This window comes from Telopea speciosissima, chromosome 11, assembly GCF_018873765.1.
Source record: "Telopea speciosissima isolate NSW1024214 ecotype Mountain lineage chromosome 11, Tspe_v1, whole genome shotgun sequence".
NCBI classification, from domain to species: Eukaryota; Viridiplantae; Streptophyta; class Magnoliopsida; order Proteales; family Proteaceae; genus Telopea; species Telopea speciosissima.
In genome coordinates, this window is record NC_057926.1 from 25,635,898 (window position 1) to 25,653,271 (window position 17,374).

The 17,374-nt window shown below is 41.6% G+C and overlaps 1 protein-coding gene across 4 annotated transcripts in view; it reads left to right on the forward strand.

The window, feature by feature from the left end:
* LOC122646501 (ADP-ribosylation factor 1-like 2) overlaps positions 1-17,374 on the forward strand; it is a 90,214-nt gene that overhangs the window by 19,889 nt on the left and 52,951 nt on the right. For all 4 annotated transcript variants that reach the window (XR_006330632.1, XM_043840070.1, XM_043840071.1 and 1 more), the window contains exon 2: positions 2,390-2,480. Coding sequence is in view for 3 of the 4 variants with exons in the window: in XM_043840070.1 (XP_043696005.1) it covers positions 2,390-2,480 (91 nt within the window). In the remaining variant the exon portion in view is untranslated. The remainder of the gene's footprint in view (positions 1-2,389; positions 2,481-17,374) is intronic.

The following is a 17,374-nucleotide window of genomic DNA, read 5'->3' on the forward strand; positions in this document are numbered from 1 at the left end:
TCTTGAAACATAAAAGTTAAGTCCAAAGCCAAAGATAGCTAATATAAAGGTTCATTCACCTCGTCATGAGTAAAGTCCTCAAGCCCTCATATGCATAGTCATCTCCAAACTCCGTCATATCTGAAATATGGTGAGGGTAAGCTTTGGAAAAAACTTAGCAAGTACATTACATGATTCCACATTTGTAAAAATAATCATGCAAACAAGTCCGAAAGACATACATATAATTTAAGATCCAAGAATAACTGTATAAAGTGGGAGCTGTTACGACCCAAGAACGATTGTAGAAAGAGGGAGCTGTTAAGACCCAACAATTCTGGGGCTCTGACTTGGATCATATGGAGGGCTAGGATTGATAGAGGCTTTGAAAGTTATGCTGTTCCATGTTCATGCGGTGTAGAGTCACAGATGAACTGTTTTGGTGGCTCAACCTGTTCTGATTGTTAAAAATATAATTTTCTCGCATTAAAAATTTGTGGGTCCCCCCCTCTCTTATATAATAGCTGATGCTGTTTTGGGTGGTAGTGGGGTTTTCCTGTTTTGTTGCTTTTTGGCTTTGCCTGTTGCAGCCATGAATATTATAATGGGTGTTTTCAATTTGAGAGAAAAGGGGGAGGGGGGGGGGACTTAAGAGCAGGAGTGTTGATGGAAGGAATTAGGCATGATGAGAAGAGGATTGATACGTTCCACTATACTTTAGGACAGATTTGGGTTAACTAATCCATAGAACAGAATTGCACTGACCCAGATTTAGAGAACAATATGGCAGAAACAAAAAAGATCAATAACAAAAGAACCAGCCAACCGATGAGACTGAAAAGCTGGTCAAAGGTTGGCTTATACCTGCTATACGGCTAAAATTTCTTAGGAAACCAACAGTGGACCGAAAATAGAAACTTGAGGAAAACAGAATATAGTAAGTTTCTAAAACAAGGATATAACTCCTAAGTTCCTGTCCTAATGAACCTGCAATTCTGCGCAAGTGTAGTCCCAATGAGAAGGAACAACATATGAAAAATTGGGTTGAACCAATGCCTGGATTGGCTGGAATCTTTAATGGAGGCCTGAGATCACAATTGGACAGAAACTACTGCTGCAGGGACTGAAACTGAGAAATAGAGCTAGCAGAATATGGAGAGTAATAACTGAACTACGTCATTGGAATATAAGTAATAATGGTAGAATCCAACCCACAAAACTAGAATTTCAGAATACCTTGGTAGTTACCCTCGTACTCCTTATATAGCTTGCTGAAATTGAGAATAAGTGGAAGGGAAGAAAGGGGATATGACCTGGTTTCACTGCCACCCAACCAAGGCTTCACCACCTTCGGTTTGCTGCTGAATCACCCATAGTTATTGAGGCTGGAAGGCGACCATGGCGTTTTAGCAAATCAAGGCGACACCGCCATGGCGCCCAAGGTGTCCAAGGCGACCAAGGAGCCTGGACGCCATGGCGTCGCCATGATAACTATGGAATTACCACAGCAGCTTGCATTTCATGAGTGAACACACAATGTTTAATACCAAAATCGTGGGGCATGGTTCCCTTTACTTGTATTTATAAATTTTGAAGCATGAATACATATTTAGTAAATCTCCATGTGTAGGAGAGACTTGACTAGCAAGCAACTCAAAAATTAGTATCTCTTCTAGAAAAGAAATCTACTAACTACTACATAAAAAGAGACCAAAATAGTAACTCTTAGAAGCTATTGACTAACCACTAAGTAGCTAACATAAAAAAGAAACTGACCATAAAATATAAGCTAAACATAATCGATATCTTCTAGAAGATTATCTAGCAAACTGGCCGCACTAAGTAACAACCAGAACTTGCCCAAAGCTGCCCACGCAGCCAGCTAGTTCTGGTTTGAACTAGAATCAGTTTCGTGGAACACTTTGCCCTTATTCCTGTGCACACACTGCTTAAGACCTGCATAAAGGATGCTGGTTAGACATGATTGCGATGAGGCTTGTTTTCTATGTCATGCTTGTATGATAGGTGGTTGTTTTAGCAGTTCTGAGCAGCCAATTCTCTTGCAGTATTGAGTTGAGATGACTTGTGATCAGGCCTTTTGAAGAGGCTCTGGATATTGTGAATTTATCACTTAAGATGTGGCTGAAATATGGTAATTACATCTTCTATTAGAATTTTCTTATACATTTCCGTTGTATGTACTAGTATTTTACCTGCAGTGTAGTTCTAAAACGTACTCTCTTTGTATTAGTTGTGCCGCACTCAATCCATATTGCAAAAAACTTCTTTAGCTCTCTGTTCCTCTTACATTTCCACAATATTATGGTAGCTTTCCTTTGTATCTTTTGTTTGGCTTTCCAGGCTGTGAAGCTTCTTTTCTTAATCAATTTTCTGAATTGAGCTGGCTTAGGTTGTGATGCTTGGCTTGGATGCTGCTGGTAAAACGACTATACTGTACAAACTGCACATTGGAGAAGTTTTGTCAACTGTCCCAACGATTGGTAGGCTTTCTTGATCATAAAAACTTTCTTATTTGATCCTGACCTGCATTCCTTTCTCTAATTTTGGGGCTAAAGCTTTAACTTTCTGATATTTGGATTTTCATTGTCATCTTATTTTTTTTTAAATTCCTCTGGCACGGGGACTGGGCTATTCTGGCCCATCCGGGGATCGTTTGTAGATGGTTTAACTGGGTAAAATTAAATTCATTAGATAAACAGATATATCGTATGTAATAATCATTTAATAAAGCATGTCTAGGTCTTTTGATGCTTGACCACGTAGCATTACCTGGTTTTAAACCTGAATGTTCAAATGTTACATAGATTAACAGTTGTACATTGTCAGATGGTATGCCTGTCTAATTTAAGTGGTGTAAATGAGGAAGCTAAAGACTGTGGGGAAGGCTAGGACGAAGAAATATGAGGATCTCTGTATCAACCTAAATTCAAAAGAAGGGGAAAAAGCTATATATAAGATAGCTAAGATGAGAAAGGAAGAGTAGAGACTTTGATCAGGTGAGGTGTATCAAGGGTGATGATGGAAGAGTGTTGGTAAGGAATGAGGACATTGTGAAGAGATGGGATGAGTATGTCTGTGACTTATTAAAGATCGAGTGGAAATAATTTAGATGATTACACTATTCAACAAGACACCACTCGTCATAGATAATTAGATATGTATGAAAGATTAGTGTGACAAAAGTTAAAGAAGCCTTAAAAATGATGAAAGCAGGCAAGACACTAGGTTCAGATGAGATTCCAATAGAAGTATGGAAAACCCTAGGAGGTTGTGGGGTATATTGGTTAACCATTCTGTTTAATAGGATTATGAACACAAGGAAGATGCTTGATGAATGGAGGAGAAGCATTGTAATCCCGATCTACAAAAATAAGGTGATTTCCAAAGCTGCAATAACTATAAATGAGTCACACTATGAAACTTTGGGAGAAGGTTATTGAAGCCCGTTTAAGAAAGATTCATATTCCGGTGAACAAATTTGGCTTTATGTCAGGTAGATCCATGATAGAAGCGGTCTACTTATTGAGGAGACTCATAGAAAGATATAGAGATCGCAAGAAGGATCTCCATATGGTCTTTATTGACCTGGAAAAACTTATGACCGAGTCCTAATAAATTTAATCCAACATGTTCTGGTAAGAAAGGGGTATATAGTAAAATATGTGGAAGGGGTGTCTAGTAAAATATGTGGATGTAATTCAGGATATGTATGAGGGCATGGTGACTAGTGTGAGATTTGTGGGAGGTCAGGGCAAAGAATTTCCAATTACGATTGGGTTACATCAGGGATCAGCCTTAAGCCCTTATCTATTGGTGCTTATCATGGACGACCTAATCAAGAGCATTCAAGACGAGGTCCCTTGGTGTATGCTCTTCGCCGATCACATTGTTTTGATGGATGAGACAAAAGCAGGATTAACGCCAAGTTAGAGCTTTGGAGATAAACTCTGGAAACAAGAGGCTTTAAGATTAGTAAAACGAAGACGAAGTATATGATGTGTAATTTTAGTCACACTACAATGGATACTGACATGGTACGAGTTGAGGAAAGAGAGATACCGCCAAGTGACTATTTTAGATATCTGGGGTCAATGATAAATAAATAAGGTGACATAGAGGATAATGTTTCACACACCATTAAAGTGGGATGGCTGAAGTGGAGAGGTGCGTCTAGAGTGCTGTGTGACCAACGTATTCCTTTAACGCTAAGGAAAGTTCTACAAGACTGTTGTACGACCGGCTATGATGTATGGGGCAGAATGTTGGGCAGTTAAGAGGTGTCATATTGAGAAGCTATGTGTAGTTGAGATGAGGATGTTAAGATGGATATGCGGAAAAATTAGGCAGGATAAAGTAAGAAATGAACGTATGATAGCTGACTTGGGAGTTGCTCCGATCATGACATGCTCCGAGAGAATTGTTTGGGGTGGTATTGTCATGTTCAGTGGAGGCCTAGGGACACCCCAGTAAGGAGGAGTGATATGATCCCGATTGAAGGAGCTAAAAGAGCTAGGGGCATGGTCTAAAATGACCATAGGAGAAGTTGTGAGGAAGGACAAGCATAGTCTAGGTCTTGTACCAAGTATGACCTCAGATCGAGCCTATTGGAGGGTAAGGATCCATGTAGCAGTCCCCATTTAGCTGATATTGTCCTGACTAGCTGGGCTGTGCCTCTTTCCTCATACCTTCATCCTTCACCTACCAGTTTTCTTTTATCCTCCATTTTGCATTTGTCATTTCTCATCTCTTTTCCCATCCCTCCTTTCCCCCCCTTTTTTGTTTAGACCTCAGTTTTCCCTACTTGTTTTGTTTGAATCCTTGTAGCCGACCCCCTTAAGTTGGGATATGGCTGAGTTTGTTGTTGTTGTTGTTTTTGTATATGATTTGGCTATTCTAACTGGATAGTCAATCAACCAATTAACAGCCGTTTCCGATCTTTACACAGATTGTCCAATCTGATAATGATACTTAAAACTATTCTTTAAGCAACATTAAAAGGTTCTCAATTTATGTATTTTTTTGGTGAATAATATATTCAGTACCAAAAGGGAAGAAACAATAAGGGGGCCCCCTAGGGGGCCGGGGAAAGAAAACAATACTACATACAGGAGAGAACCCTTATGAGAAAGGGGAAGGGGGAGAGAAGGGAAGAGGGGAGGCCCCAGGATACAATAGTATGCCTGTTCCTTGGGGAGGAAATGCAACTAGGAGAGGTCCTAGGAACTTTACTGATGACATAAAAAAAGATGGAATCACAAATCTGACGAAGAGGTCTTGAGTTGGAGGTCCATGTTCTTATATTGTTCTCCATCCAAATCAAAGAGATAGATGCACTAAAAGTAAGTTTTCCAATTAAATCACATATAATATTTCCTGTAGAAGACATATCCACCCATTACCACTCTGTTGAATGGGAGAATTCTTTGTCTTCTAGGCCAGCAATGGTCTAATACTCCTTCCCAAACTGAAGAGGAGAATGGGCATTCGAAGAATAGGTAATTGACGTCTTTCAGGGCGTTCTGACAAAGGCAGCAATTAGGATCAACTGGGGTGTGCCGGTGGAGAAGGAAAGATTGTGTAGGAAGACAGTTGGAGAGAGCTCACCACATACAACAGCTGTGCCAAGGGGTGTTGCCTTTAAACCAAACAATCTTTCTCCAAGCCGAAGTTTCCCCCCTTGATCTGATGAGATCCCAGGCAGACTTAGCACCAAATATTCCTGAAGAAGATGGAATCCCGCTGACTGTATCTCCTGCTCCTGTCCGCCTTCTAGAGATGGAGGGGAGAGCATTCCAAATATCTGATAGGAGAGGGGAGGGGAGGGGGAACCAACCATTCTGGTCGATGATGTCCGAAATTAAAGAGTGCTTGTGAAGACCCAATCTGTGTATCTCTTTGTAGCCAGTAATAGGAAGGAGGATTTCCAACGGATTCCAATGGTCTATCCAAACTTTAGTGTAAGCCCCATCATCTATCTTGCATAAAATGGCCTCCATGGCTAAAGGCCTGAGATATAGGATTTTTCTCCAAACCCAAGAGGCATCAGAGGTTGTGGGGACCGACCATATGGAGTCATTTCTAAGCAGCCCTGCATTTATCCAATTGACCCATATGCTTTTTCTCTTGACAACAATTTTCCATATCAATTTTAGAATACCAGCTGAATTTACCTCTTTAATTATTCGCAAACCAAGGCCTCCTTCCGATTTGGGGAGGCAAACTGATGCCCAACTCATCGGATGGAGGAAGCGAGACTTTTCTGTACCTTTCCAAAGGAATGAGCATATGAAATTTTCAATATCCTTTATGATTGATTGAGGAAGACCAAAGGTTCCAGACCAATAAATATAAAAAGATTGGAGAACCGATCTGATTAGCTCAAGAAGGCCAACATATGAAAGGAGTTTGTCTTTCTATAAAAGCAGTTTCTTGTGCATGAGATCCAAAATTGGAGTGCAATGATGGGCCGTCAGCCTAGATGGAATAAGAGGCAGACCCAAATACTTAACTGGGAGATGGTCCAATGGGAGTGAAGTCCTTGCTTGAAGGAGAGCTTTTTCATCATCAGAGATACCAGCCAAAAAGAGTTGAGAACTTGAGAATTTTGGGGGTTAATTTTGAGACCGGAGTAAATCTCAAACTGATTCAAACAAGCCGTTATAGTCTCAATAGATAGGATGTTTGCTTTGGAGAATATCATGAGGTCATTTGCGAATGCTAGGTGACTGAGCTTGAGCTTCGTACACTTGTGCATTGGAGAAATGAAGAGTTGATCAGTCTTGTATTGGATCTTCCTTGAAAGCACTTCCATGGTTCGGGTAAATATAAGTGGAGATTAGGGGCATCCTTGCCTAATGCCCACTGAGGAAGAAAAGAAGCCTGCTGGACTGCCATTTACAAGCACAGAGAATTGAGGGGTGGCGATGCTGTGGTAGATCCATTTGACAAAAGCTGGAGGAAATCCTGTTTTGTTCAAAACAAAGATGATATAGTCCCATCTCAGAGTGTCAAAAGCTTTATGTATGTCTATCTTCATAAGAGTAGCGGAAGAGTGACTTTTTCTATCAAACCCATGGACCAAATCATTGCAAAGAAAAATGTTGTCTGAAATATTTCAGCCGGCAATGAAGGCTGACTGATTAATACTAACAATGGAATCCACAACCAACGAGATCCTATTTGAGAGCACCTTAGCAATAAACTTATATAAAGCATTGCAAAGAGAGATTGGCCTGAAATCTGTCATGGAAGAAGCACCTTCTTTCTTCGGGATAAGGCAAAGGAAAGTTTGATTCATACCTTTGATCTGGCGGGGATTGAAGAAAAAGCTTTGTATGACCTTGATAAGATCAACCTTAACAATATCCCAGCAGGAGGAAAAAAACCCCATACTGAACCCATCTGGACCAGGGGCTTTGTTAGTCTTGTGGGAGAGAACAGCCTTGAGGATCTCAGCTTCAGTTGGGATAGCTTGAAGAGAACTGATAAGGTAGCTGGGGATGAACTTGTTGATGAGCCCATTGGGGATGGGAGTTGATGGAGTTGGAGAGGATGGGCTTCAACGCTTTAAAGAATCGAACTACTTCCGATCGAATGCCCACAACTGATGAAAGAGTAGAACCATCCGGAGCAATCAGCAAGGGAATAGAGTTGAAATTAGTTCTAGCTTTCAGAGACCTGTGGAAATAAGCAGAATTAGTATCACCTCTCTTCTTGAGCCACCAGGTTTGGGAGGTCATAAGCTGTTTTCTTTTCTTCATCAGCCAACTGGACATTAAGGATATCATCTTGAAGCCTGGTCTGAATATCATTAAGTTTAAGTCTACAAGCAGCAAGAGAATCAGAGATATTTCCACAAGAGTATGCATTCCAAGCTTTAAGGGTGCTCTTGACATTAAGGAGCTTCCTGGCAAAAGCTATAAGGGGGGTGGAAAACGCATGGACAGGTTTATCCCAAGCCGATTGGACTGTAGTGATGAAATCCGGATGAGAGGACCACATATCGAAATACTTAAAGGGTTTGGGCCAAAGGATACATAAGGCTGGATGAGGAGGGAAATTAGAGAGTGATCCGGAATTCTGGGCGGATCAAGGTAGCATGGGAGGAGGGGAAGGGTGGATAACCAGGCTTCATTAACTGGGATGTGATCCGTTGGAACTGCTTCCTCTAAAAGGCCGACCTTGTAGGAAAGGGAGGAAACATTATGTATATCATACATGAGCGCTAACACAGCGGGCTATCCCAAGGGGGACATGGGTGGATAAATAATTTTGACACCTGTTTGCTCCCACGTGGATTTGATACCGTGACCCCTGCCTGCTCTGATACCATATTGGCAAAACAGAAATATAGGAATGGCTTGAATGATCTATATGATCACTAAGCCCCTTTATTTATATTCTTTCAATGAGGGAGGCAGAATTACAATTAAGTCCCTACATAGCCGAATATTCTAGCTATGGGAAAAAGAACAGAGAAAATACCCTTATCGGGCTACATAACTGAACATGATCCAATGTACAAGCAATTCTGGACTCTCCATTTCTTCTGTTATGCCAAGAGAAATCCGTACTCGACCATCGTAGATCATTCATGCTGATAATATCAATGCAATCATTGAATGCTTTGACTGTCGAGACATCAATAGGATGGCCACCCTTTTTTTCATATTCATAACGTATAACATTAAAGTCTCCATCAAGGCCCCAAGGGAGGAGCCGACTTGAGGAGCAATAGAACACAAGTTCTCCCATAAAGTGGACCTTTCATTGATGCAATTAGCAGCATAGATGGCAGTGAGGAAAAAGCCATTATTTCCTTGGGGATCACTGATTTTAAGGTGGAGGAATTGAGAAGAAGTTGAGGGAAGGTGAATCAGAATTTTAGATGGATTCCACATTAGCCAAATACGGCCATTGGGATGGTGGTCATAATTGGTAAGGACAGACCAAGAAGGAGCAATGCTAGAGGCTATGCGAGAGAGATTAGCTTCTTGGACTTTAGTTTCAATGAGGCAACAAATGGAGGCCTGAAGGTTCTTGATACAAGAGCGGACTTCCGCTTGTTTGACCGGGGTATTGAGCCCACGGATATTCCAAAAGATGGCTTGATTCATTGGGCAGGAGTATGAGAATGCAACAATGATCTAAAAGGACTGGAGGACTGATGGCCACCAGGGAAGTGGCGGCACTGATAAGAGCGAAGGACAGAGGAGGATGGAGGCGGGGGGTGCAGAGGATGGTAGTCGATGGACTAAGGGGAGCAGGATTGGCGGGTGAGAGAGGAAGCCTCAGGTAAGGGGCAAGATCCGGATCCAAGATGGAATGCGTCTGGCCAGATGGGTTGACCAGGGAAGAAGAGTCAAAATGAGGAGAGTGGTTCAACCGGTTTGAAAAGGAAGGGTCAGCCAGGTTGTTTGTTGAATTCGCAAATAATATGGTGGGCCCAGGGAAATAGACAGAAGGAGATAAAGGGAGGATTAAGGCGGTAGAGGAGGGGTTGGAGGAGAGGGAGAGTTGGTTTGTAACTGGAGAGCTGCCTAGGATTCCTTCTATAGAGGACAAAACAGGGACAAGGGAAGCATCGGGAGCAGACGAAGCAAGAGAGGGATGGCGGCAGGTTGGAGAACTCAGTAACACAGCACTAGAGGAACCTGGGACTGACAGAGCAGCTTGGCAAGTGGTAGGTTTTTGCAGAGTACAGGCTACAGAGGGGGTAGAGTCTCTGACAAGCAAGGCGGTGTACCTGTTTTGGACCTTCGGTCATTGCAGGCCTTCGGATCAGTGGTAGGGAAGTTGAGTGGTGATTGTGCCATCGAGGAGAACCAGAGGCCGGTAAATCTTTGAAGCAATTGCGACACCGACGATGATTTGAGCTCCTGTCACGACTAAAAGGTTGGGCGACAGTGTTAGAGGGAGGCGGAGGTGGAGGGTATAAGGAATGGGGAAAGGTTGCGGTAATGATGGAGTTAGAAGGTTCGAGAGATTAATGAAGATGGGGGTTTGCAGTGGTGTGGGATGGCGAAGGCGAGGGGTGTGTGTGACTTTCGAGTCGAACTGGATTTGGCACTGCTTGGAGTTGTGCCCAAAGACGCAGCACACCAGACATTGGGGAAGCATCTATTCATATTTGATGGCTTGATTGAAGGTGAATCCCAAGTCATCTGTGATGGAGATAGAGTCATAGAGGTAGGGGGAACCGACTCAGCTGGTATCTCCACACAGATTCTGGCGTAAGCTAATCGATCTTTTTTCTTGGTCTGAGCATCAGAGTAGAGGTGATTCCCCAGAACAGAACCTACTACACTTAGGCTTTCAACACACCAGAAGTGGAGAGGGAGATCAGGAAGTGCAACCCACAAGGGGATCGATTTAAGGTCATCTTTCTGGAGTTGCAGAAAGCGGCTTCAGTTCCTGAAAAAGATTGGCTTCTTACCAACTAACCACGGTCCACCCTCTAAGGCTTGCGACTTGTCTTCCCCACTGGTGAATCTGAAGATGAAAAACCCATTGTCCAAGAGGTATGTTTCCAACAACCCTTTAGGTCTCCATTGGTTGAATAATGAGTTCTTTACCACATTGAAGGGGGTATACTTCCAATAAAGTGACCAACCAAAGCATTATCCCCATTTGGACGCTTCTTCATCAAGAAGGCTACCCTGATAAAGGGTAGCCTTGGAAGAATCGATGAAGTTAGGTGGTATAAAGTGAAGGGTGTGACCTTCTCTTGAGGGAAGGGAGTCATGGTTGAACAGGGAACTCCAGGAAAAACCAGCTGGCCTGGAGGGAGGAGGGGAAGGGAGGTAATGGGAGGGTGAGATGGAGGGGAGGGAGCAGAACCAGAGAGGTCAGCATGGAGGCAGGCCTCAGGGAGAGAGTTCGAACTGATGAGGTTACCGGCAAGGAGGAAGGAGAGTTAAGGTCTTTGGGGGTGTGAAACCTTCCATGTTGCTTCTCAATATATTAATATGGAGGATTCCTACCTAAAAGTTCTTACATGAGTTAAGATCCCCAAGAAAATATTCATTCACCTCACAAAAAAGGAGAAACAAATCTATTAAGTGGTTGCACCTTCAACATTTGGGTCACCAAAATGTTATGCAAGGATGCATACATATGGAGCTCAGGATTAGTCCTAGAGGAGAAGACACTATTATGCATGTTGTATCACTAAGAAGTTTAAGGCATGCATGTATTTAGGGCAGAAATAGGTTTTTTGATTGTAAATAATTTTTTTTTTTAAATTTGTGGTAATTTTATTTTTTACTTTTATCATCCTTTTGTTGTATATAGTATAACCTGAATTTGCTATAAGCAGTAAGTTTATTATTTCTGAGAATTAATGTAGAGTTTTGAAAATTATAAGTTTTGTTTTGTTATGGCTCCATGGTTCTAAATCTCAGTTGAAACTCGCAGTTTCGACCTAGATATCTCGGTTTCCCAAGAAACCTGGACAAAAACTTGGGACGAGTCGGGTTTCGATTGCTTTCGACCAATTTTGGCTAGTTTTGACCAGCCTAGTTTCGACCAGTTTTGACAGCACATGACATGCTGAGTTTTGCCCAGAAAAGTACCAGGTTTTGATCGAAACTTGGGAAATCTCGATTTCCTGGCTGGTTGAAACTGGCCTCGAAACCTAGATTTAGACCCTTGTATGGCTCCTTATGGTTACAAGTAAAGGGAAATGAAGGAAATGATATTAAAATGGAAGCTTCGTACTCATGATTATATAACTAACCTAATATTTTGCCAAATGTGGTAATTGGACTTGTCAAATAGATTTCTTAGCCCTAGCTTGTAGATCTGTAAGGGTATTCATGTGTATTTGGGGTTAGAATCCTCTAGAGGAGTGACCTGAGGAATAGGTATGGGAGTAGGACCCAAATCAAAAACAGGAGTACCGAAGTAGGGAGTATTCTGAAAGAAAGTAACATCAGCACAAACAAACTCCTGACGAGTAGTAGGATCAAAGCACCGGTAGCCTTTTGGGGTGCTGGAGTACCCTAGAAATACACACTTGTTAGCAAGGGGGGACTATTTATTGAGTGCAGGGCGAATATTATGAACTAAACATTGATAGGCAAAAAATACGAGGTGGTAAACTAAACTGAGGACTGGTAGGAAAAGCAACGAAAGAAGGGGATTGATTTTGAAGAACAGCAGACGGCATCCGCTTAATTAGATAACAGGCAGTCGAAAAAGTTTCTCTCCAATAAATCTGGGGGCCACTTATATGGAACATTAGTAATGTAGAAGAGGTTCAAGTAAGAACCACTCTACAGTAGGATCCATGACAGGTTGCAGCAGAACATCATAATAGCAATAAAACCAGAATTAGTAACTTAAGAGGTAGAGATCAAACCAGGCTGTAGAACAGTGTCAAACTTAAGTCGAGTGGAGGTGAGATTGATCAGGTCCTGTGCTTCACATTACAACCAATTCTGATGGCTGAATGTTGAGTTATGAGTTGGACTTGAAATTAGAAGGTAAAACTCAGATTTAGTAACGTATTTAGTAGAGACCAAACCAGACAGCATAATCTCTTCAAACTTGGATCAAGTGGAAGAGGTATTGAGGGGTTTGTGTGCACCAAATATCGGCCAAGTCTGATGACTGGTTGCAGAGTTATGATCTTCAAAAGTTGCAGCAGCAAAACTGGATCACAGGAGCAGTAGCAGCCTTCTATTGATGATCAAGGATGGATCCTAGCCTTCAGAGAGGTAGCAACAACAGCAGGCTTCACACTCACAGCAATGGTAGGTGCAAAGGATTGATAGAAAGAAGAAGTTAGACAGGAGAAGAAGGGGAAAGGGATAAGGAGATTCGGCTCTCACCAGCCAGGCTCTCTGCTCTTCATCCTCACAATGGGATAAGAAACTTGCTCAAAGCAATACTCAATCATTCACTAAATCGTTGGTGGGAGGCCTCTATGGGCAGCTATGCTTGCCTTACAAGTAAGAGAAAATTAGAAACTTGCAAGAAAAGGAAACAAACTAAAAATAGAAACTTAAGGAAAATGAAAACTTCTAAATAAAAGCTAAGCCTACTTTCCAAATCTGGAATTAGAAACTAAAGAGCTAAGGTTGCTTAATAGAAAACCACAAAGTATCTAAGAGAATGATTCTAAAATAGAAACTAACCTAAAGTCCTAGCTCCCCCTCACAGACAAAATTGAGTATTCTAATAAGTCTTCACATGATCTGGTCTTGGGCCCTGCAAGATCTTCTAGTAGCATTCACACCAAGGCAAAATAAGGGGCTGTAACATTGTTCACGTGAATATTGTTTTGGCCTCTTCTTCATGTTTTGATCTACATCAATTAGGGACCGAGTAGTTTCTAACAGATGTCGGTTTTCCTTTCCGCCGCACTATTTTGTTGAGGTGTGTAAGAGCAACTCATTTGATGTATTATACTATTGTCAGAACAAAAAGATGAAATCACATTTTTTGATTAATCTCATGAGCATTGTCAGTGTGCAAAATTTATAAGTAAACACCGAAATGAACTTTTATTTCATTGTAAAATTGTTTAAAGACAGACACAAATTCAGAACGATCCTTTAAAAGATACAACCATGTCATTCAAGAGTGATCTTCAACAAAAGTAACAAAATAAAAAAAACCGGACCGACTCTTGACCGTGCATAGACCCCAAATGTGAGAATGAACTAAAGTAAATAAAGATGGACTCCTAGATTCACTGCGTGATGGAAAAACTGTACCGTGATGCTTGTTAAGCTCACAATCTTCACACTTAAGACGAGAAATTGATTGGCAACGAGGCATCATATGCTACAACTTTGAGAGAGAAAGGTGGCCCAACTTGTAATGCCAATGTAAAGGAGAAACGCTAGTAGAGATAACAGATGCCACTGTATATGAGGAAGCAACATCAAAGTAGTAGAGACAATTCCTCTCATGCCCTCCACCAATTGTCACCTTTATCTTGAGATCTTGAAAAACACAATGAGAAGGATAAAATGTAATGGAGCAGTTATGATGTTTAGTCAACTGACTAACAGATAATAGGTTAAGAGGGAATTTAGGAACATGATTACAATAGAAAATGAAAGAGATGAAGACAAAGGAACAACACCATGACCAGTAGCAATAGTAAAGCATCTACCGACAAGAGCATTGTTCGAGAACTCGTTTTGTTTCGGTGTTTCGGGTGGACCGAAATATCCGAAATCGATCGAAATTTTGTATTTTTCCTGGTATGTTTCCATAGGTCATTTCGGTGGGTTTTAGTCCAAGTTAAGGCCTGAAACTTCATAGAAACCCTATTTTAGGCTATATAAACATATTTAAATGTTCAAATTGCAAAAATAGTCACCCAAAATGGTGTTTTGGATCTGCATCATTGATTGGCAATGCATGGTCAAACCTTAATGTATAACTTAGTTAATTACACATACACATTGTACATTAAACAAGTAAATTGACTTGGAACTAAGTTGGAAACATAATGACTCATAAGTCATAACAGTCATAAGTCATAACTTATAACTTAAGTCATAAATCATAATATTAAGTACATAAGACATTAAGTCAATAACAAGTTAACAACTTGAGAGTTAAGCAGATGATATCAAAAATTCAAAATCACAATATCCCCAATTGTCCCCTACAAGTCAAGTAGTCATCATTCATCAAGTGACTCAAATGTTTACAAATTTGCTAATAAGAACTACTCCACCATCCAGGATCAACCCCACTCATGGTCCGCTGGAGCCGACGTGTATTGCTCTTCGACTGTAGGACAAATGAATGCCACGTCATAGTCTGGGAGAAGAAGCGAGTGTAGTCATCCACAGTGGCCATGTAAACTGCATCATCAACATGCTGAAGGTAACCTATCCTAGGATATAGGTCACCAAACTGTGAAGAAGTACTACCCACTGATCCACTATGATATGAGTCATATGACGGCTCTGGGAGCATGTACGGGTACGGGCTGTACGGCTGCGGCTGGTGGGTTGGGTAGGAAAAGATGTCATCCACAAAAGACGATCCACTATATCCCTGTGAGTGGGAGTCGTACTCAAAACTGGGAATGGATGGAGAAGATATAGGCTCCCACCCCCAAGGGTATTGCCCAGCCTGCCCTTCGCCATATGGATGTGAATGAGATGAACTATGCTCTGATTGTGCTGGAGATGGACTGCTTTCTATAGAAAAAGATGGGGCATGGAAATGCCCACTCGATCTGCTATCTCTATCGCCAATACTCAGTCCGCCAACAGAGCCAGATAGGGTATCAATGTCCATAAGCTCAGCCTGCCTACTAGTACCACTACCACGGCCACCAGGACGGGATTGGCCACGATGCTTTCTCAAGTAGGTTGAGGTGGACGATGTAGGCTTGTGGCCGGTGTGGGGGCACGGATTGCCTTTTGCTGCTCTTCTACCACAAACGGGACTCGAGTTCCCTCATATGCTTGACCACCATTACCATCATCATCACGTCCATCATTACCTCCATCATCACCTCCATCATCACTATCTCTACCATCACCATCTCCACCACCACCGCCACTAGAGGACATAGACCAATCTTCTTCCTCCTCATCAACATTGCCACCAGTAGGCTGGAACGGTATGGGTGACGCGTCCCATGCATGTACCTCACCCTCTACAACCATGAAGTCATCCACATCAGCTTCTGTATGTTTAGCTATCATGGGGTCAGGCCTACCTCTAGACTGATCTAACTCTGGCTTACCTCTATCCCTCACCCAATCAACAATAGGATCTTCATCATCTGACTCCACCTGGAAAATGTCGGTGAGATCGATATTTTTCCTGATACCCTCTTGTTCCATGCGTATGTGTTGCATCTTCAACCTCAAATTGTAATTCACATACACCAAGTCAGATAGACGTTCAAAATCCACTCTATTTCTCCTCTTGGAGTGGATGAGAGAAATGTACTCCAATTCTGTTCACAGCCAGATGCTGAACATGTTTGGGAGAGAACCTTGATTGCTATTTTTCTTAAATTGTTTGCCGAACCCCCATACAACACCCACCATTCAGCTGCATTACAATTAAAGAGACATGCCACCTTCATTTCAAAAGTTTCAATACATACATAATTTAAAGAATAAAATATTGAATTGAGTAATGACTAATGAGTACCGACATCACCGCGTGTCCGGCCTTGCTCTGCAGCATCGGTTCCAAAACTTCCCAATGCATCCCTAAAAGTCTTCAACGATAATCATTTGGAAAATATTTAAAATTAGTAATGACTCATTACTATTTAGTATTGAATTGAGTAATTCCAAATGAATTATAACTTATAAGACTCACCTCATTGTTGCATATAGCTTGTAATTTACTATTCGGCTCCAACTTGGCAACTACTTCTTTTACTGCATCAATAAGACTACTATTCAACCCAAGCCTATGACTGTATTGGTACTTGGGGTTCAAATAATATGCTGAAATTGACATTACCTATTGACTAGTTAGTATTATATCTTTCAAATTAACTTTAAAAGATGTAATTGCATAAAAAACAAACTACACTCACCAGCCTTATGGAGTGGATTCATAAGTTGATTTTCCCAGCGCTCCTTGATAATTTTGAGAAAGTGTTTGCTACCTCGTGGATTTGCATTGTAAACACCTTCATTCATCAAGTCTATGACAGCATATAGATGTGGCATGGTTGGTCCCTTGAGAGCAGAATCAACTATATGCAAAACCTTGACCACTGGGTCCAGAAGTTGTACCACTTTATGCAACTTTGACCAAAAGTCATCTGATGAAATGGTAGCTTATGCTTCCCTACCACCATGGGTATTGGACCCATTCCAGTTGAACTAGTCTTCAGAAGCAAACATAGATCTAAGTTCGGACTTCTTGGTCTCTATATTCTTGAGTGCAATGTAGTTGGTGGTGAATCTAGTTATGCCTGGCCTCACTAAGTCACCCCCACACTTCTCCCTCAAGAGGTTTAATGCAAACCCATGGTTGTAGACAGAGTTAGTCATTTGCCTTGCCTTTTCCACAACATGTACCAATTTGATCTTTCCCATGTCCTTCAACATGAGGTCTATACAATGGGCAGCACATGGAGTCCAAAACAACCGGTACTTACTGTTTTGCATCAACTTCTTACCGGCACTTTTGTAGTTGCTTCCGTTGTCCGTTACAATTTGGACAACGTTCCCCACTCCTACATCTTCTACCACTTCCTTCAACAATTTGTAGATATACTTTGCATCATTTTTCTCCTTGGATGCATCAACAGACTTTAGAAAGATTGTTCTCCCATCACAATACACCATAAAGTTGATGATGGACTTTCTTGTAGGACCAGTCCAACCATCACACATTATGGTCACCCCATAGCTCTCCCACATCC